Below are 21,319 nucleotides of genomic sequence, written 5' to 3'. Positions count from 1 at the left end.
TGCAGCCATAAATTAAAGGATGCCTCCTCCTTGGAAGAAAAGCTATGATCAACCTAGACAGGATATTATAAAGCAGAAACATTACTTTGCTGACAAAAATCCACCTAGTCAAAGCTCTGTTTTTTCCAGTAGTCATGTATGAATGTGAGAATTGGACCATATAGAAAACTGAGCATTGAAGAATTGATGCTTTTGAACTGTGGTGTTGGAGAAGACTCTCGAGCGTCCTTTGGACTGCAAGGAGATCCAACCAGACAATCCTAAAGGAAATCAGTCCTGGGTGTTCTTTGGAAGGACAGATGCTGAAGCTGAAACTCCGATACTTTGGCCACCTGATGAGAAGAACTGACTCACTGGAAAAGACCCTGATGCTGGGGAAAATTGAAGGCAGGAGGAGAAGGGGATGACAGAGGATGAGATGGTTGGATGGCATCACTAACTTGATGGATATGAGTTTGACCAAGCTCTGGGAGTTGGTAATGGACATGGAAGCCTGGCATGCTACAGTCCATGGGGTCACAAAGTGTTGGGCATGACTGAGTGACCGAATTGAACTGAACACGTTACGTTCTATTAGCATCGCTTTCAGGAAACAGCCCAAGTGGTACTCAGATGGATATTTATAGCCTTAAATAAATTTATAGATAGTGCAGCCACTATGGAAACAGTATAGAAGTTCCTCAAGAAACCAGAAATATAACTACCATAAGATCCAGGCAATTCACTTCTGGATATTTCTTGGAAGAAAATGAAAATCCTAACTTGAAAAGATATGCAACCCCATTTTCACATAGCCAAGATATGGAAACCACCTAGGTGTCTACCAACTGATGAATGGATAAAGCAAATATCACATATCTATATACGTGTGTGTGTGTGTATACATATATATATATATACACACACACATGCATATATATATATATATATATATATAATGTAATGTTTTCAGTCATAAAAAGAAGGAAATCTTGCCATTTGCAACAACAAGGATAGATCTTGAAAGGATTATGCTAAATGAAATAAGTCTGACAGAGAAACAATGATACAGAGAACCTACTAGCTGTTGCCATTACTGGAGGGTGGAGAGAAGATGAAATGGGTAAAGGTGGTCCAAAGGTATAAACTAGTAGTTATAAAATAAATAAGTCCTGGGAATATAATGTACAGCATGGCAACATGGTTGATAATACTGTATGTGTATATCTGAAAGATTCTAAGAGAGTAGAACTTAAAAGTTCTCACCACATGGGAAAAAATGTAATTATATGTGGTGATGGGTATAAGCTAGAATTAATGTGGTGATTGTTTCACAATATATAAAAATTGAATTATGTTGTACACCTGAAACTAATATATAAAAATAAAATCCATTAAAGACAATAGAAAGCATAGAGACCATAAGAATAAGAAATTAGGGAAGAGAACAGGCTAATTTGAAAAAGAAGTAAAACAATATCTGGAAATAAAAATACAGTTATTTGAAACTAAAATCATAATGGTAAAAAATTAGAAATATTTAAAACATGCAAAAAAATTCAAGAAACTAGAGAAAGAGCATCATATTCAACCTCTCAAAATAAAATGCAGGAAATAATGAGGAAAAATGCAGCAATGATTAATTAAAAGATAATGAAGTCAACTAACAAAAGCCTATTATTTGAAAAGATTGATACAACTGACAGTTTTATAGTTATCATCAATTAAAAAGGAAAGAAACAGAAGTTATATTAATTAAATAATACTGTACAAAACATAGATACAAAAAGAACTTAAATATTCTAAGAGAATAGTATAAATATCATTACCAACTGGAGGACAAGGATAGGTTTCTACATAGATAGATATGTCATCTAGCAAACTTAGAAGAAATAATAGAGAAAATTAATATTATGCAACTCTCAATTAATTTATGGATAAATATGCTAATCTTCCCCCTTCATGGATCACAGCTTTGTCATGGCAAAGGAGCTTGCATAACTCAATGAAGCTATGAGCCATGTTGTACAGGGCTACCCAAGACAGATGGGTCATAATGGACAGTTCTAACAAAACATGATCCACTGGAGGAGGGAATGGCAAACCACTCCAGTATTACTGCCATGAAAATCCCATGAACAGTATGAAAAAGCAAAAAGATATGACACCAGAAGATGAGCCCTCCCAGGTCGGAAGGTGTCCAAAATGCTACTGGGGAAGAGCAGAGGGCAATTACTAATAGCTCAATATTGCATAGGAACCTGGACTGTTAGGTCCATGAATCAAGGCAAATTGGACATGATCAAGAAGGAAATGGCAAGAATGACCATCGACATCTTAGGAATCAGTGAACAAGAATGCACGGAAATGGCAAATTTAATTCAGATGACCATTATGTCTACCACTGTGGGCAAGAATCCCTTAGAAGAAATGGAGTAGCCCTCATAGTCAAATGCAGTACTTGGGTGCAACCTCCAAAACAACAGAATGATCTTGGTTCGTTTCCAAGGCAAACCACTCAACATAACCATAATCCAAGTCTATGCCCCAACCACTGGTGCTAAAGAAGCTGAAGTTGACTGGTTCTATGAAGACCTACAAGACCTTCTAGAATTAACAAAAAAACAATATGTCCTTTTCATCATAGGGGATTGGAAAACAAAAGTAGTAAGTCAGGAGATAACTGGAGTAACAGGCAAGTCTGGCCTTGGAGTACAAAATGAAGGAGGGCAAAAGTTAATAGAGTGTTGCCAAGAGAACACACTGGTGATACCAAACACCCTTTTCCAACAACACAAGAGACAACTCTACACATGGACATCACCAGATGGTAAATACTGAAATCAAAATTATTATATTCTCCACATCCTAAGATGGAGAAGCTCTACAGTCAGCAAAAACAAGACCTAGAGCTGACTGTAGGACTTCCCTGGTGGCTTAGACGGTAAAGCGTTTGTCTACAATAAGGGAGATCCAGGTTCGATCCCTGGGTCAGGAAGATACCCTGGAGAAGGAGATGGCAACCCACTCCAGTACTATTGCCTGGAAAATCCTGTGGACGGAGGAGCCTGATAGACTACAGTCCATGGGGTCGCAAAGAGTCAGACACAACTGAGCGACTTCACTCACTCAGAGCTGACTGTGGCTCAGATCATGAGCTCCTTATTGCAAAATTCAGGCTTAAGTTGAAGACAACAGGGAAAATCACTAGGCAATTCAGGTATGATGTAAATCAAAGCCCTGACGATTATACAGTGGAGGTGATGAATAGATTCAAGGTATTAGATGTGGTAGTCAGAGTGCCTGAAGAACTATGACAGAGGTTCGTAACACTGTACAGGAGGTAGTGACCAAAATCATCCCAATGAAAAAGAAATGCAAGAACCAAAGTAGTTGTCTGAGGAGGCTTTACAAATCGCTGAGGAAAGAAGAGAAATGAAAAGCAAGGGAGAAAAGGAAAGATATACCCATTTGAATGCAGAGTTCCAAAGAATAGCAAGGAGAGAGGCGGCCTTTTGAAACGAACAATGCAAAGAAATAAAGGAAAACTATAGAATGGGAATGACTAGAGACCTGTTCAAGAAAATTGAAGGTATTAAGGGAATATTTCATGCAAGGATGGGCATGATAAAAGACAGAAATGAAGGCAGAAGAGATTACGAAGAGCTGGCAAGAATACACAAAACTATACAAAAACGATCTTCGTGACCCAGATAACTATGACGGTGTGATCACTCACCTAAAGCCAGACATCCTGCAATGTGAAGTCAAGTGGGCCTTAGGAAGCATCACCACGAACAAAGCTAGTGGAGGTGATGGAATTCCAGCTAAGCCATTTCAAATCCTAAAAGATGATGCTGTGAAAGTGCTGCACTCAATATGTTAGCAAATGTGGAAAACTCAGCAGTAGCCACAAGGACTGGAAAAGGTCAGTTTTCATTTCAACCCCAAAGAAGGGCAGTGTCAAAGAATGTTCAAACTACTGTACAATTGTGCTCTTTTCACATGCTAGCAAGGTAATGCTCAAAGTCCTTCAAGCTAGGCTTTAACAGTATGTGAACGGAGAACTTCCAGACATTCAAGCTGGGTTTAGAAAAGGCAGAGGAACCAGAGATCAAATTGCCAACATTTGTTGGATCATAGAAAAAGCAAGGGAATTTCAGAAAAACGTCTGCTTCTGTTTCATTGACTATGCTAAAGCCTTTGACTGTGTGGATCACAACAAACTGTGGAAAATTCTTAAAGAGATGGGAATAACAGATCATCTTCCCTGACTGCTGAAAAACCTGTATGCAGTTCAAGAAGCAACAGTTAGAACCAGACATGGGGCAACAGACTGGTTCAAAACTGAGAAAGGAGTACGACAACACTGTATATTGTCACCGTTTTATTTAACGTAAATGCAGAGAACATCATGCAAAATGCCAGGATGGATGTATCATAACCTTGAATAAAGATTATCGGGAGAAATATCACAACCTCAAACATGCAGATACCACTCTAATGGCATAAAGTGAAGAGGAACTAAGAACATCTTGATGAGAGTGAAAGAGGAGAGTGAAAAGGCTGGCTTAAAAATCAACAGTCAGAAATCTAATATCATGGCATCCAGTCCCATCACCTCATGGCAAATAGAAGGGAAAAAAGTAGAAGCAGTGACAGATTTTATTTTCTTGGGCTCCAAAATCACTGCAGATGGTGAGTGCAGCATGAAATTAAAAGACGCTTGCTCCTTGGAAGGTAAGCTATGACACACCTAGCGTTCAGTCGCTTCAGTCATGTCTGACTCTGCGACTCTATGAACCGTAGCCCTCCAGGCTCCTTTGTCCATGGGATTCTCCAGGAAAGAAAGCTGGAGTGAGTTGCCATGCCCTCCTCCAGGGAATCTTCCTGACTCAGGATCGAACCCATGTCTCTTGTCTCCTGCATTGGCAGGTAGATTCTTTACCACTGAGCCACCAGGAAAGCCCCAGTGGAAGCCCAGACAAACCTAGACAGCATATTAAAAAGCAGAAATATTACTTTATTGACAAAGGTCCATATAGTCAAAGCTATGGTTTTTCCAGTAGTCATATATGTGTCTGCGAAATTTGGACCATAAAGAAGGCTGAGCAACAAAGGACTAATGCATTTGAATTGTGGTGCTGGAGAAGACTCTTGAGAGTCCATTGGACTGCAAGGAGATCAAATCAGTGAATCCTAAAGGAAATCAACCCTGAATATTCATTGGAAGGACTGATGCTGAAGCTGAAACTCCAATACTTTGGCCACCTTATGCAAAGAGCCACAGCATTGGAAAAGACCCTGATGCTGGAAAAGATTGAAGGCAAAAGAAGAGGGAGGCAGAGGATGAGATGATTAGATAGCATCACTGACTCAATGGACATGAATTTGAGCAAACTCTGGGAGATAGTGAAGGATAGGGAAGCTTGGTGTGCTGCAGTCCACGGGATTGCAAAGAGTCAGGCAGGACTTATCAAATGAACAAAATGCTACTCTTCAAAGACTGCAAACATCAATACAAACAGAGACATACATTCGGTTCCTAGTAATGAAAGTTCACAGTACCACCCATGCAGTGGTCTTTCCATAGGAAAAAAAATAGAGATAAAAAACTTAAACCTTAATCTGATCCAACTTCAACTGATTTAGAGAAATACAGGAGGAGAAGGACATCAATGTTGGAATCAGCAAAATCCAAGCCATAGGAAACTGGACTGAACATATGATGAGTTTCCTGCTCCCCTCCGCAACAACCACCAAATAAATGACAAAGAAAAAGAAGTAATGTATCTATGGGGGGAGGGGAGGATAAGATCTGTAAGTTAAAAGCATAAAAATATAAAGCATAAAAGAAAGCATAATGACATAAAAAGCATTGACACTGCATAGACTTCATTTGACCCTAATTCAAGGGCAAAACACTTAAAAAATATCAGGTAAATGTGAAAAATAATTGGACATTTGTTGATATTATAGTTTTTAAGGTAGGGTATGTGTAATTGGTTTGTGCTTCATAAAGAATATCTATCTTTTGGAAACAGGTATTGACATATTTAAAGATGCAATGATATTATAATATCTAGGATTTGTTTCTCATTATTTCAATGGCAGAGATTGGGGTACGTATGGGTATAAATGGGAATGAGATTGAGTATGTATTGATGATTGTTGATTCTGACATCGGGTGTATTAATTTTACTACACTAGTTTCTCTACCATTGTGTATGTTTGAGAATTTCTCCAATAAAAAGAACATACATGTTGCCATTAAATTTGAAACCCCAGTGAAAACAGACCAGTATTTAGAAAAAAATATTGCTTATCCAAGTGGTCCAAACAGAAATAGAAAACTCTAGTTGAGAAATACAAACTGAAACTCTCCTCAACACTTTCAAATGTTTCAGGACAAGGGAGGTCTATCAAATTATATAATAAGCAAAAAATTAACCACCATCTTATGTAAACACATCAAAAGCATTAAAAAAAAAAAGGGAAATCTTTTAACTCATTTTCCCTGGCTAGCTCCCCTTGATAAGAAAACCAGCTGAGGACACCCTGAAAACAATATTTGAGCCAAACTCACCCCCACTCAGGAAGTGATCCTAAATAAATGCATAGAAGTTTCAATACAGCAGCGAATTAAATGGAAAAAAAATGAAGCTGAATCCAATAAATGTAATGATGATATAACATTAGGAAAAAACTGCCTAAAACATTACCACATTAACAGATAAAATTTTTAAATTAATTTGACCATGTACTGAAATGCAGAAAAAGCTTTTGAAAAGAATTAAACATGAATTCATAATAATACTATGTAGCAAACTAACATTAGAAGGGAATTTGCATTTCCTAAAATCTATAGTAAAGGAAATGTTAAGTGCAAAATGTCAGCATTACTGTTAAGGTAAGGAACAAGACACAGCAAGCAGCACGCTACCAACTCTACTGTTTAAAATTGGACTGGAATGCATAACCAAAGAATAAGAATACAAAAATAAATAAATGCTAGAACTATTAAAAAGAAACAGAAATTATTCATTGTAAATCTGATTATCAGTTTACAGAAATAGAAAGGAAAAGGCCATGGATAATTCAAATGAATAAGTGACTTCAAAAACCTGGTGTACAGACAATTGTAGCAAAACCAAGAGCCTTGTGTACAAAGCAGCAATTATTAGAATAGATATATAATATATTCGTCATAAATGAGTTAAAATTGCAATCAATTTCACTATCCTGTGCAATGTTAGTTAGGTAAGATAAAAAGATCTGGGTTCCTAAAATTATGCAGATCTGACTCTTCCCTGTAGAAAGTAGAATTTTTCTAACAGAAAAACTCACGAGAGTGTATTTACAAGCGACGAGATCCATCATTGCTATGCATTTTCTCTTAACAGCCCAGAACCCGTTCTAGTCCCCCTACCTCATGCGCGCGGCAGCATCTTCATCTCACATCACCTTGGCACTTGTACCCACTGTCTGCAAGAGTTTGAGAAACTTTCCGGAGCTTACACGGAGGTGGCATTTCCCAAGGAGCCTTTAATCAATCCATCAGGAGCCAAAATGAGGCCCTAACTTCGCAGCGAGGGCTTTGGGTACCACCCATAAACGGAAGGCAATGGCACCCCACTCCAGTACTCTTGCCTGGAAAATCCCATGGACGGAGGAGCCCGGTAGGCTGCAGTCCATGGGGTCGCTAAGAGTCAGACATGACTGAGCGATTTCCCTTTCACTTTTCACTTTCATGCATTGGAGAAGGAAATGGCAACCCACTCCAGTGTTCTTGCCTGGAGAATCCCGGAGATGGAGGAGCCTGGTGGGCTGCCGTCTATGCGGTTGCACAGAGTCGGACACGACTGAAGTGACTTAGCAACAGCAGCAGCATAACGGAAGAGAGCAGGCACTGCAGACTCAAGCCCCATCTCTGCTATCTAGCCTGGGAGGCAGGGCGGTGGGCGTGGAGAGCACAGGGTGCGTGGGTAGAGGTCCCCGGATGTGCGGCACTCTGACTTCCGTCTCCAGAGGTTAGGTGGCGAGACTGTGTGGTTGAAAAAGCATGGCGTCCAGTCGGCCGAGAGAGGCATCCGAGTTTTACCAGGGGTAAGGTAAGGTTTGAGGGACCCTCTAACTCAAAAGACAGTATGCACTATAGTTCTGCCCCATCTTGGGTCCTGGAAGATTCTGGTTAGGGATTGTCCGACATATTGCCGACATATTCTAGGAACTTAGGAAAATAGTAACATTGGACCAGGGTGTTGGCGTCAAGCCAGCAGCGGAATGCAGGGCCTCTCAGGATCAACGAAGAACCCTTTGTGAGTTCGGCGGAACGTCCCCTTTCCCATAATAGAGGCGCCCCCTGGGCTCCCTGTCGCGGCAGTTGGCCCCGTCAGACCCCACGCATGGGTGACTGGACTGGGCACACCTAATGTCCCGTCTGGCCCCTCCAGGAGGTTGAGCTACTTGACCAGGGGGATGTCTGTCTCAAGCCAATAGAGGATGGAATACCAGGCCTGGCCAGAGTCAGTAAATGCCCCTGTTTGCATTCTAGGGGAAATGGCCTCCCCAGAGCCGAGCCTACAGAGCCCCGCTCATGTGGTCAGCTCTGGGGGTTCCTGGCAGGGCCATAAGGTCCACATGTCCCCTCGCCTCACCTTCCCATGGGGAGGGGAGTGTGGGGGGGGGAGTTAGTGGGGATATGCGGGGGGGGGGGTAGGGATGGGGGTGTTGGGGGAGGGGACAAGGGGGGTTGGGTGAAGGGGGTGTTTCAAGAGGGGCGGGGGTGTGAAGAGGCGGGGGTGGGGTGTTTGGGGAGTGGGCGGGGGTGAAGAAGTGGGGAGCAGAGGGAGGAGGAAGGGAGATGTATAAGAGCCTTGGTCTAATGCTAGATAATTCAGGTTAGCAGAGGGAGGAGTCCTCGGAGTGGCTTTAAGTTCAGAACCTTGAGCAAGGACTGTAGGAACTCCTCCTTTAAGACAAAGAGGGGCCCCACAGAGCGCCACCCCGTTATAAGCCCTGGTGTCAAGCTGAGCAAGGCTGTCAAGCTAAGACATCTCTCACTTTATCCTCAGTGGTCACAGAGAGAAGAGGGTCCTATTACAAGGAATTGATCCAGCCAGGCCCTTCTAGAAGTCATAGTGAGGACTGAAGGGTAGTGCACCAAGTCAGGCCCTTCCTCTGTGACCAGCCCTGGGAAGCCCTTCAGAGATCTGTCATACTGAGTCTGCCCCCCACCCCCACTGCATATTCCAAGATACCAGGAGATGAGGGCCTTGGTTTGATTATTATAGGCCTCAGATCTGAAGAAGGAAAGACACCAGTTAGTCAAGGGGAGGAATTACTATCAGGAACCTGAGGGTTGAGGAGACAGCTCATCACAGAACAGAGGGTGTTTCACAGAGCCCTACATGTGATGTCATCCCTGGCAAGGGTTCCTGGTGAAGGTATGTTAAAGTGAGACCTCCCTAAACTCCTCCTAGGACTTTTAGAGATGTGAAGGCCTTGCTCCAAAGGGGTAGGTCTAAGGTCAGCCAAGGGAGAAGTCTTAGGTCCTGCAAGAAACCAAGGTAAGGCCTCTGAGTGAAGGGTGAGAATCCTGATTCTCCTAGGGTGGAGACGGTCCCAGAGAGCTCTGTCACTGCTGCGATCCGAGTGATGTCCCCTTTCAGTTCCTCCTCCATGATGTCAGGGATGTGAGGGCTTTGGAGTGATGAGTCAGCGTGAGAGCAGTTAAGCACAGGACCTCGGGTCCTGCCAGAAGTCAAGGTAATGGCCCTGAGTGTGAACTGACAGAAACACCTGCTACTCCAGAACAGGGGAGGCTCCAGAGGGCCCAGACTGGCCAGACTCTATATCTGCTCCAGTAGGACCCAGATAGGGCTGGAGAGCTGCAGCCTAAAGTTTACTTCTAGGTTCTTCTAGAAGAACTCTAGTGACTTCTACAGAGTCTTCAGGAGAAAGGCTGATGAGGGAAGAGGAGCCTTATGGGTTTCTAGAGCAGTGCCTGCAAGGAAACCTGCAGAGGGGGCTGTCATCCCCACTGAAGACTCACACCATTTCGTCCTCTTTCCTCCAGGTGATAGAGTCATTTACCTTCTTTATCACGTACTGTCAGTCATCATGCCTCGGGGTCAGAAGAGTAAGCTTCGCGCCCGTGAAAAACGCCGCCAGGCTCGACAAGAGTCCAGTGATCGGGTGGAAGCTCAGCCCACTGAACCAGAGGAAGAATTCCCTTCTTCCCCATCTCCTTCTTTTGAAGATGTTCCCCAGAGCTCAGCTGCCACTGGAACATCCAGCAGTCTTCAAGTGCCTGGCAAAATCTGCTCCACCACTGTTGCTGCCTCTGTTTCAGATGCAAAATTTAGTGAAGGTGCCACTGATCAAGGAGAGGAAAAGCCAAAAGTCCCTCAGAGTCAAGATACCACTAAGCGCTGTCCCAAAGATCCCGTAGACAAGAAGGTTGCTTTGTTGGTGAATTACCTTCTGATCAAGTATCAAATGAAAGAGCCTGTGACCAAGAGAGATATGCTGAGAAATGTAATCCAGAAGTACAAGAATCACTTCAGTGAGATCCTCAGGAAAGCCTCTGAGCATCTGGAGCTGCTGTTTGGCCTCGACGTGAAAGAAACGGATCCCAACAAGGGTACTTATGTCCTTGTCAATAAAATGGAACTGGGCTCTGACGAAAAGCTGGGTGATGACAGAGAGATTCCCAAGACTGGTCTGCTGATGATTGTCCTGGGTGTGATCCTCACGAAGGGCAACTGCGCCACTGAGGAGCAAGTGTGGGAAGTGCTGAATATGATGGAGTTATATGAGGAGAAGAAGGACACCATCTATGGGGATGTGAAGCAGCTCATCACCAAAGATTTAGTGCAGGAAAAGTATCTGGAGTACCGCCAGGTGGCCAATAGTGATCCTCCACGCTATGAGTTTCTGTGGGGCCCGAGAGCCTACACTGAAACCACCAAGATGAAAGTGCTGGAGTTTGTAGCTAAGATCCATGATACGGTCCCCGCTGCCTTCCCATCCTTGTATAAGGAGGCTTTGAGAGATGAGGAAGAGAGAGCCCAAGCTAGAGCTTCAGCCAGGGCTCATACTGCTGCTTTGGCCAGTGCCCGCTCCTGGGCCACAGCCCGCGGCTTTTCCTGCACCAAATGAAGGCTGAGGAAAATTTGAAGAGAACAGCTAATGTTCTCACTAGTGGAAGGTTGGGGCAGGGCTGGAGAAAACAGTATATAACATGTTTGTGTTCCTGTTCTATGTAGATTAATTTGCATGAATATTGCTCCTTTTAGTAGAAAGTTTAGCTTCAGAATCTGCATTTATGAATAATATAAATCAGACATGTATTGATGTTTATGAGGTTTAAAAGTAAGAGTTTTACTATTTTATAGAACAAATTGGGAAACTTTAAGTCCTATTTACTTATTAAGAACAAGATAACATGTTACTGGATTAGGCATTTCCAAGGAAATGTGAAAAGAAATCAGCAGTAAAATGGCTCAGATCAAAAAATAGAAAAAAAAGTAAAAGGTGATAAAGTTTTATGTGCCTTATCACGTTTAGTCTGTTCTGTAAAATTAAGAGATATATACTTGAATGTGTTTACTATAATTACATCATAATAAATAAGATCTCTTTCACACTGTCTCATCTATTTCTCAAACATTCCATGAGCTTGCTCTTTGACAGGCTCTAGGCTACTACTGGGAACATCAGGATAAACAAGCATGCCCATAGAATTTTTGAGTCTGGCAACAGCTGTAAATTAAAGATGGTGAGAAACTCAGACCTAAGGACAGATCAAAAGGAAGAGAGAACATTGGAGGATCCAGAATTGAGCAGTCAAGTGTAAATGCTCTGAGGCAAGTGAGTTTGAGAAATGGCAAGCCCTTCAATGGGAGTCAGGCTGTGGTAAGCTAGGAGGTGGATCAAATGAGGGTGTGAGAGTGGTGGGCAAGGGTCAGACCTTCAGAAAGTGTGTCCAGAGTTGAGAGACTAAAGCCTGAAATGGAAAACTCCTTGCAGTTACATTTGAGTCATGGATAAACCGGAGAGAATTCTCCACCTGGAATAAGAATGGAAGGTGACCTGCATGCTTTCCAGTGTCCTTTTGTCAGAGCAGTTGAGCACAGCACATGAACTGTGTGTTTTATGCCCATCATACCCAGGGAATTTCTGAGAAACAGGGGTGATACTCTATATGACATGCGTGTGGTCAGAAGCCACTGTGCTAGCCATCTTTGCTCTGGCTTGGGAGATAGACTCCACTACATTTGAAGTTCATTTCATTAGGTTGTCTTGTATGCAATTTGGCAAACTGCAGGTTAGGGCTAGATTTTTAATGGGATTGAAATAAATGAAAATAGAGGTGGTTCGAATGGAAAGAGGGTTGGAAGGGATGGAAGGAATTGGTACTTGACACAAATTCTGGAATCCTTAAGTTTCATCTAACTGGGGAAGACTCCCGTGTGTGTGTGTGTGTGTGTGTGTGTGTGTGTGTGCACGCACATGCACATGTGGGCTCGAGTGTGTATGCTCAGTCATTTCCAACTCTGAGACCTCATGAACTGTAGCCCACTGGGCTCCTCTGTCCATGGAATTCTCCAGGCAATAATGCTGGAGCAGGTTGCCATTTCCTGTTTCAGGGCATCTTCCCCACCCAGGCATCAAACCCACATCTCTTGTGCCTCCTGCATTGGCAGGCAGATTCTTTACCACTGCGCTGCCTGGGAAGCCTGGAAAACTCCCTTACACACACAATAAATAACCTCAACAACTTATATATTAAGTTTTACTTGTTAAGCCTCATATTAGCTGATTTATTGTGCCATATCATAGGGTGCTGCATATTCTCGGTCATTTCGTGGATTAAATAGACCATAGAGCAGATTTTGGTAGGATCTGGGATCAAAATAATAATAGCAATAACTGCAAAAGACCCAATACTTGCCAGACACCATGCCTGGTGCCTTCATGTATTACATATATCCCAGGAATCCTACACAGCAAGGCCTATCAAACTCACTTCATAGAAAAGCCTCACAGAACTTCGCAATTTTCCTGACTTCACATGGCTCATGAGTGTCAGAACTGGGACTACATCTCTGGTCTGAATTCATTTAGGGCCCTCACTGTTCCACTCCTTGAATGAAGCAGTTGTTCTGTCTCTTAGTTCATTTCTAGTCTCAACACTCCACAGTGTCTCTCAGGCGATGAAATGAAGGACCCTATTGCCAATGTACTACCCCACGTATAATAAATGAAAATGAGAATTAATACAGTCTAGGCTGTGAACTTAACTCACCTAAGCTTCTCCTGCCCCTTCCCCCAGAATTCCTTGGGAGCTGACTCTGCCCTAATCAAGCACTTTCAGAAATAACATCACTCTTGCCCTGCATCTTTCTCCTGTCACAGTCTGGATCCTGACCTGCTGTCTAGTATCCTTTCATAAGGCTGGTCTCTGCTCCCAGTGGAACAAAAAGCCCAGAATCACTTGCCTTTTCCCTGATTTAGATGTCCCCTGTCTGTCCCATCCCTGACTATGAACCTCTCTGATAACAATAGACCCGTTCATGTGGCTACTTCGCCAGTGAGGTTTAGACGTGGGTTTCCCTGGTGGCTCAGACGGTAAAGAATCTGCCTACAATGTGTGAGACCCAGGTTCACTCCCTGGGTCAGGAAGATCCGCTGGAGAAGGAACTGGCTGCCCACTCCAGTATTCTTGCCTGGAGAATCACATGCACAGAAGAATCCAGTGGGCTAGAATCCATGGACTCACAAAGAGTCGGACGCGACTGAGCGACTAACACACACACACCCATCTGCTTTAGGCACTTTCACTAAAAGTTGTTTTTTTTTTTTTTCCAGATTGACTTGTGAGTAGAGTCTGGTTTGACACAGGATCTATAGGTTACTGAAAGATAACCCTAAAGTTAGGGAAGAGATTTTAGAGAGTGGATGAGGTTAGTAAGAAAGGAGAATTTAACCTTGGATTTATTTGAGACTGACCACTGAATCCTTACACTGAAGAGTGAGCTTAACTAAGTGGCCAAGAACCAAAGCTTCTTTCCTAAGTGGCAAGATGAGGAAGGACCAAGGAAATCACTGTGTAGCAACCACCTGTAGGAACTGCATTACCCCAAACTCAGATTTTTAGGAACATTTAGTATGTTTCTATTGCCAACAGATTGCCAAAAGTTAAGGAGCTTACAACAACACACATTTATCCCACATTTCTATAGATGAGAAATATGGGTTGGCTGTGCTGTTGTCACTGTTCAGGGTTATGCAAGCCCAAATCAAGCTGTCAGAGTATGGGTTCTCACTGGGAGGTGCTGAGAAGAATCACATTCCACATTGACTCAGGTTGCTCTCAGAATCCAGTTCTAAGAAGAATTCACTTATTTGTAGTTATAAGAACGAGGCTGTCTCCTTGCAGACTATCAGTTGGAGATGCCATAGTTCCTCTAGGCCTTTCTTCGGTCCTTGCAAATGGGCCCCTGCTTCTGAAACAGCACATTGAATCTGTCTCTTGTGGCTCATGTAGTTGAATTGGGCCCACCCAGATAATTCAATATAACCTCCCATTTTTAAGGTTCATTCCATAATTTTTATTACACACACTAGCTACCTTTGGCTATGTAACATGACATATTCACAAATCTCAGGGTAAGGTTATGGGCATTATGTGGAACAACTATTGAGTCTAACACAGAGGTAGAAAATGTCTTCTTGGTGGAGATACCAGCTTTAATAAGAAAAAAAAAAATGACCATCATTCTTCTACCTCTTGTCCGTAGCTGCCCCAGAGGAAAACTCTGATTTTCCAGTGTGTCAAAGACACCTGTACACGATCCAGGCATGTTCAACAGGTGGTGAATAGCAGGGACTCAAGTATTATTTTTTTCATGCAGCAGAAGGAAGAAGAAAAATAGTGTATTGAGATTACAGAGATTACTGAAAAGGTCGGTGCAGAAAGGTGCTAAGAATGAAGAAGGGTGCACCTCCCTGCTGAGATTTACAAGATCCTTTTGAAAGCAGCTGTGAACCTATATTTGAGAACATCAATCACATATTGGCACTAGAAAAAGTTATTGAATTGCAAGGGAATTTGATCTCAGAAAATCCTCCAGGAATGACGAGGGCTACGGTCATAACAAATTTTAATAGTGGCTCTTTTTTGAGCAGCTACTGTGTAACAGTTAATGGGAACATCTGCAAGTGCTCATTCACTTTGTGTCCTGCTCTCCATCCTTGGTTCATATGAAGACTACATGCTCAATCACTTATAGTTAAGAATGGTCATGTGACTATCCTTGACACACATGAGTGGAAACATACTTGTCACCTCCAGACCCAGGTATTTGAGAACCAGGAGGCCAACTCCAGGACTTGGTGGCTCAGACGGTAAAGAATCTGCCTGCAACGCAGGAGACCTGGGTCCGATCCCTGGGTTGGGAAGATCCCCTGGAGAAGGGCATGGCAACCCACTCCAGTATTCTTGCTTGGAGAATTCCATGGACAGAGGAGAGGAGCCTGGCAGGCTACAGTCCATGGGGTCACAAAGAGTCAGACATGACTGAGCAATTAATACACACACACACACACACACACACACACACACACACACACACACAGGACAACTCCATGCTTCTTACTTCATTCAGCCACAAATGTGGAGAGCCTGTGTTGAGATGTGGTAGCTCATGATGGAAGTAGCCCGGATCCCTGAATTACCTGACAACATAGACCCTCTCCTCCACTGCCAGTACCCAGCAGATTTTATGTGCACAAGAAATAAAAATTTTATGTTAAGCCATTCAGAAATCACTTCTCTTATCATATCTCATAAAAACTTTATCTGAGTAATACACACCTACTATTTCTGTTATGTTTATTTAAATATCTTAACTACAAAGGAAATAGGACATATATTCTTGCTTCCAAAACATTCTAACAATAGGAAGAAATCACAATTACTCTTCCTTACCACATTCCTCAAAGATTCATCCCTGGCCAGAGGTAATTGCAATAAAAATTCTGTGTAGTATTTTAACATTTATTCCAGGCCAGTCTTACATACCTGCGCTAGAAATACACACTGTGGGTTTTAAAAATACATATGTAACACTATCATAGATAGTATTATCATAAATATCTCACTATGGTTCTGACTTGTCCTTGTCACTGAATAAAATGAAGGTGGGATCTTTCTGTGAGAGTATATATAGATCACATTACTCTTTACCTACTCCCTGGAATTACAAAGTATGCATGTGTCATGATTAATCTAATCATCTTCTTCCTGATATATACACAAGTTGTCTCTCATTTGCTGTTTTGATTAATAGAACTGATATCAACATCATTGGACATCAATTCTTGGGTAAATGTGCATGATTTGCCATATGAAAGATGTACAAAAGTACAATTAGATCAAAGTGCTTCCTTCGAGTGTGATGATAGTAAATTTTTATGAATATTGCTGATATTCTGTTCCAATAATGCTATACCAAATTATCTTCTCACATATTTATGTATGTGAACAAATTAAGCACTCAATGGAATTTTATTTCATCAAGCTTTTAAACTTGGGGCAAACTTTTGATTGAAAATACATCATCTCACATTACTGTAATTTGTATATTTTTCTAAATAGTTTTTTTCTAAATAGGTTGAGCAGAAATTTTTTTTTTTTTTCCTTCACACACCCATATAAAGCAAGATTTCTTCAGTGATACCTTAAGTACCAGGATTCCCCTAGGTGCATGCTTTACAAACTCTGATATACCAAGTAAATGTTCCCTTTACTTTGAGAAGCAAGGATTTATCAGAATGACCATGTACCAGGAAATGAGCCTGGACAGAAAAAAACATCACTAAATGAGTGAAGGACATCAGGAGGATGCTGGGACAGGTGATGGTGGGATCAGAGGAGTAATTTCCAGAGTCTGAGAGAGATCAAGTATTGAAACAAGTCCAGAGAGCCTAGGGCAGCTGAAAGTTAGAGAGCTGTATACAGTCAGGGAGCTGTCATCAAAAGGTAGAAAACATATAAGAAGGAGAGAAGGTAGAGAATCTGGTGGAAGGTACTGGACAGTTTACATGGAAAGGCTAGGGAATCTCTCCATCATCATTGTCACCTTGAAGTTGTAGAGTGTTCTGAGTGGGTAGATCTACTGGATTAAAGGACCAGTTGTTCAGTTGCTCAGTCACGTCCGCCCCTTTGTGACCCCATGGACTGCTGCACACCAGGCTTCCCTGCCCTTCACCATCTCCCAGAGCTTGCTCAAATTCATGTCCTTTGAGTCAGTGATGCCATCCAACCATCTCATCCTCTGTTGTCCCCTTCTCCTCCTGCCTTCAATCTTTCCCAGCATCAGGGTCTTTTCAATTCAGTCAGTTCTTCCCATTAGGTGGCCAAAGTATTGGAGCTTCAGCTTCAGCATCAGTCCTTCCAATGAATATTCAGGACTGATTTCCTTTAGAATTGAGTGGTTGGATCTCCTTACAGTCCAAGGGACTCTCAAGAGTCTCCTCCAACACCACAGATCAAAACCATCAATTCTTTGACACTCAGTTTTCTTTATGGTCCAACTCTCACATCCATACATGACCACTGGAAAAACCATAGTTTGACTAGACTGACCTTTGTCAGCAAAGTAATGTCTCTGTCTTTTAATATACTGTCTAGGTTGGTTATAACTTTTCTTCCAAGGAGCAAGCATCTTTTAATTTCATGGTTGCACTCACCATCTGCCGTGATTTTGGAGCCCAAGAAAATAAAGTCTGTCATGGTTTCCATTGTTTCCCCTTCTATTTGCCATGAAGTGATGGGACTGGACGCCAAGATCTTTGGTTTTTTGAATGTTGAGTTTTAAGCCAGCTTTTTCACTCTCCTCTTTAACTTTCATCAAGAGGCTCTTTAGTTTCTCTTTTCTTTCTGCCATAAGGGTGGTGTCATCTGCATGCCTGAGGTTATTGATATTTCTCCTGGTAATCTTGATTCCAGCTTGTGCTTCATTCAGCCTGGCATTTCACATGATGTACTCTGCATATAAGTTAAATAAGCAGGGTGACAATACACAGCCTTGAGGTACTCCTTTCCCAATTTGGAACCAGTCCATTGTTCCATGTCCAGTTTTAACTGTTGCTTCTTGACCTGCATACAGGTTTCTCAGGAGGCAGGCATGCCTGATACCTCACCCTCCCTTAGAATGCCCCTACCCACTATTAAGCAGAGTATAGCTAGCTCTCCTGTATCACTCACCAAGTGATGTTATTGACAGAATGTGGGAAAGTACATCTCTTCACTACCCTGGTGGTTCTGTGCAGTCTTGCCAGTGTCCCAGGCTGAGAGCTGTCTTGATGCCTGACACAGACAGCTATTTCTCCCCTGTGTATGTGGCCCTCCTGCTGCTGAGGCTGAGGCTGTGCAGTGGATGGGATTTGCTGGTGATCCAGATCAGTTAAAATAGGGCAAGTATTACCAATGCATAGTGAAAAAGGGTATGCAGCTACAAGGAAGGGGGAAAATGGAGAAGGAATTCCTTAAAGATAATTACCTCAGTGACTGGGAATTAAGACTGAGTGTAGACATGCCTTGAAAAACAACTCTGGTGTTATTTCCAGCTCAATCTGCCTCCACAGTTCCTGATTTCTTTGCACACCGGAGGGGAGAAGCACTCTGGCTGTGTTTGGTGGTCTGTGTAGCTACCAGCTACTGACTGGAGTGGGGGGCTGGTCCACAGTGCAAACATTTAGAAGACAGACAGATAACCATTGTAGTTGATGTAGTTTCTTGTTAAATGCACTGGGGATGACAGATATATGTGGAGTCCAAAGCTATATCTCTCTCATGGTAATAATCCCAATCTAACAGAATTAAAATAATAATAAAAAGATTCTAAGCCAGCCATTCCTGAAATCATCACATGATCTGCAGTAAATATAGTAAAATCAAACTTTGCAGTGAGAACAGTGACCAGCCTGTCAGTTTCAGGCTGGCAGATGGAGGAATCCCAGGTTCTAACAAAGTTAAAGGTGAGGGCTCTGAATGAGGTCAAAGGGACCAGCCATTTCAGAACAGGAGGTGCCACCATACAGAGGCCCATCTCTGTTGTCAGATTTGGGGATCTCCAGAAAGGGTGACTGGAAATGGCTTCCCTTGCATTCTGTCTCTGGTGTTTAAGGGATGTGAACATTTTGATCTGAAGTGGGCAGCATCAGGTCAGCAAAGGGAAGAGTTCCCGCATCTGCTTGGAGTTTAGGAAAGGCCTCTGATAGAGTCTGAGGGGACCCCACATCCCAGAAGAGAGTGGACCCCAGAGCCTCACCCCTGCTTTCTTTCCTGGCAACTTCTGTGCAGGGATTTCCTAAAGTAGTCCCTTCTGAGTTTCCTCTCTGGGGACTCAGAAGGTTGAGGGAATTGCACCTGGGCAGCTCAGGGAAAGGGAGAGCAGGTCCCAGGCACCAACATAAGTAAAGATGATAATTTTGTTTGATTTCTGGGGGGACCCCAGAACATGTGGGCAGCACAGCAGTCTGCTCCTGCTGTCAGCTCTGGAAGGCTCCAGTACGGCTATGAGGCTCAGAAGTCCCTTCATTTCACCCTTTGAAATCTAAAGAGCCATGTGTGGGTGGTCTTGGTTTAAGGCTAAGTAACAACGAAGATTATGGCATCTGGTCCTATCACTTCATGGGAAATAGATGGGGAAACAGTGGAAACAGTGTCAGACTTATTTTGGGGGGCTCCAAAATCACTGCAGATGGTGACTGCAGCCATGAAATTAAAAGATGCTTACTCCTTGGAAGAAAAGTTATGACCAACCTAGATAGTATATTCAAAAGCAGAGACATTACTTTGACAACTAAAGTCCGTCTAGTCAAGGCTATGGTTTTTCCAGTGGTCATGTATGGATGTGAAAGTTGGACTGTGAAGAAGGCTGAGTGCTGAAGAATCGATGCGTTTGAACTGTGGTGTTGGAGAAGACTCTTGAGAGTCCCTTGGCCTGCAAGGAGATCCAACCAGTCCATTCTGAAGGATATCAGCCCTGGGATTTCTTTGGAAGGAATGATGCTAAAGCTGAAACTCCAGTACTTTGGCCACCTCATGCGAAGAGTTGACTCACTGGAAGACTCTGATGCTGGGAGGGATTGGGGGCAGGAGGAGAAGGGGACGACAGAGGATGAGATGGCTGGATGGCATCACCGACTCGGTGGACGTGAGTGTGAGTGAACTCCAGGAGTTGGTGATGCACAGGGAGGCCTGGCGTGCTGCGATTCTTGGGGTCGCAAAGAGTCAGACACGACTGAGTGACTGAACTGAACTGAACTGAACTGAACCAGAGGAAGGATACACAGTATCAGACAGTAGTTAAAAAAAAAAAAGATGAAGAAGCCTCTATGGATCCACCTCACAGAACTCCCCTCCTCCTACCCCTTCCCCCCATCAGTCCTGGGAGACCCCAGGCAAATCTGGCCGGAAGTGGTACACTCCTATATCTTCCCTGGGGGTTTCAGCGAAATGAAGGCCTTGATCTGAGGGGAGCAGTCTCTTGAACGCTGAAGGAGGCACCCTGGGCTCTGCCTGGAATTACAGCAAAGATCCTGAGTTAGATGTGAGGGTATCACCCATCACAGACTGGAGAGGCTCCTGGAGACCCCACTCCTGCCATCAGCCCTGAAAGGATTCAAGCAGGAATCATCTAATGTAGCAACCTCCAAGAACCTTAAAATTCCCTCTGAGGGGACTGAGGTGGGTGAGGGCGGTGGGACCAGGGTATCTACTCAAACCAGCAGAGGGACAGGAAAGTAAAGGCGAGGACCCTGGGCAAGGTCTGAGGGAACCACCAGTCCGGAACTTAGGGGACCTCACAGAGCCCGGCCCCTTCTGTCGGTGGCTGGTGGGAGCCCAGGTGGGGCAACGATTTGACCCAGGACCACTTCCGCCCCTGTCGTCTGAGGGGCCTATTCGTTAAGAGTCCAGGGAGAAGCTCCAGGCTCTGCCGGGGATTACGGTAAAGCCGTTGGGAGTGAGGGGACCGATCAGTCTAAGTTAAACGTGTTTTCAAAGAGTTCTGCCCTGTTCTCGGCCCACCCTGGGAGAACATGGGACAGGAATCATCTGGCAGAGGGACCTCTGAATAGCTTTGAAATTTCCCAAGGGGGCAGTGGGGATGAAGGCACTGAGCAGGGTTTTGGCTTTGGTTCAGAAAGAACAGCCGGACCAGTCCCAGGCCCTAACTAAGGAGGTGGAGTGGGGGGTGGGGGGAAGTGGGCGGGCGGGGAGGTGGGGGTAAGGGAAGATGGGGATGGAGGAGGTGGGCGGGGA

General features: G+C 43.5%; 1 protein-coding gene across 1 annotated transcript; it reads left to right on the top strand.

The window, feature by feature from the left end:
* Positions 1 to 10,101: 10,101 nt before the first annotated feature.
* LOC128070430 (melanoma-associated antigen B10-like) lies at positions 10,102 to 11,142 on the top strand. Its single transcript, XM_052663744.1, has one exon. It carries the CDS (start codon positions 10,102 to 10,104, stop codon positions 11,140 to 11,142), a length of 1,041 nt encoding a protein of 346 aa, XP_052519704.1.
* The last annotated feature ends 10,177 nt before the right edge of the window (positions 11,143 to 21,319 follow it).

The sequence above is a fragment of the Budorcas taxicolor genome, chromosome X (genome assembly GCF_023091745.1).
Source record: "Budorcas taxicolor isolate Tak-1 chromosome X, Takin1.1, whole genome shotgun sequence".
Classification (NCBI taxonomy): domain Eukaryota; kingdom Metazoa; phylum Chordata; class Mammalia; order Artiodactyla; family Bovidae; genus Budorcas; species Budorcas taxicolor.
The sequence above is the reverse complement of the archived record's forward strand: the minus strand, read 5'-3'. Positions and strand labels throughout refer to the sequence as shown.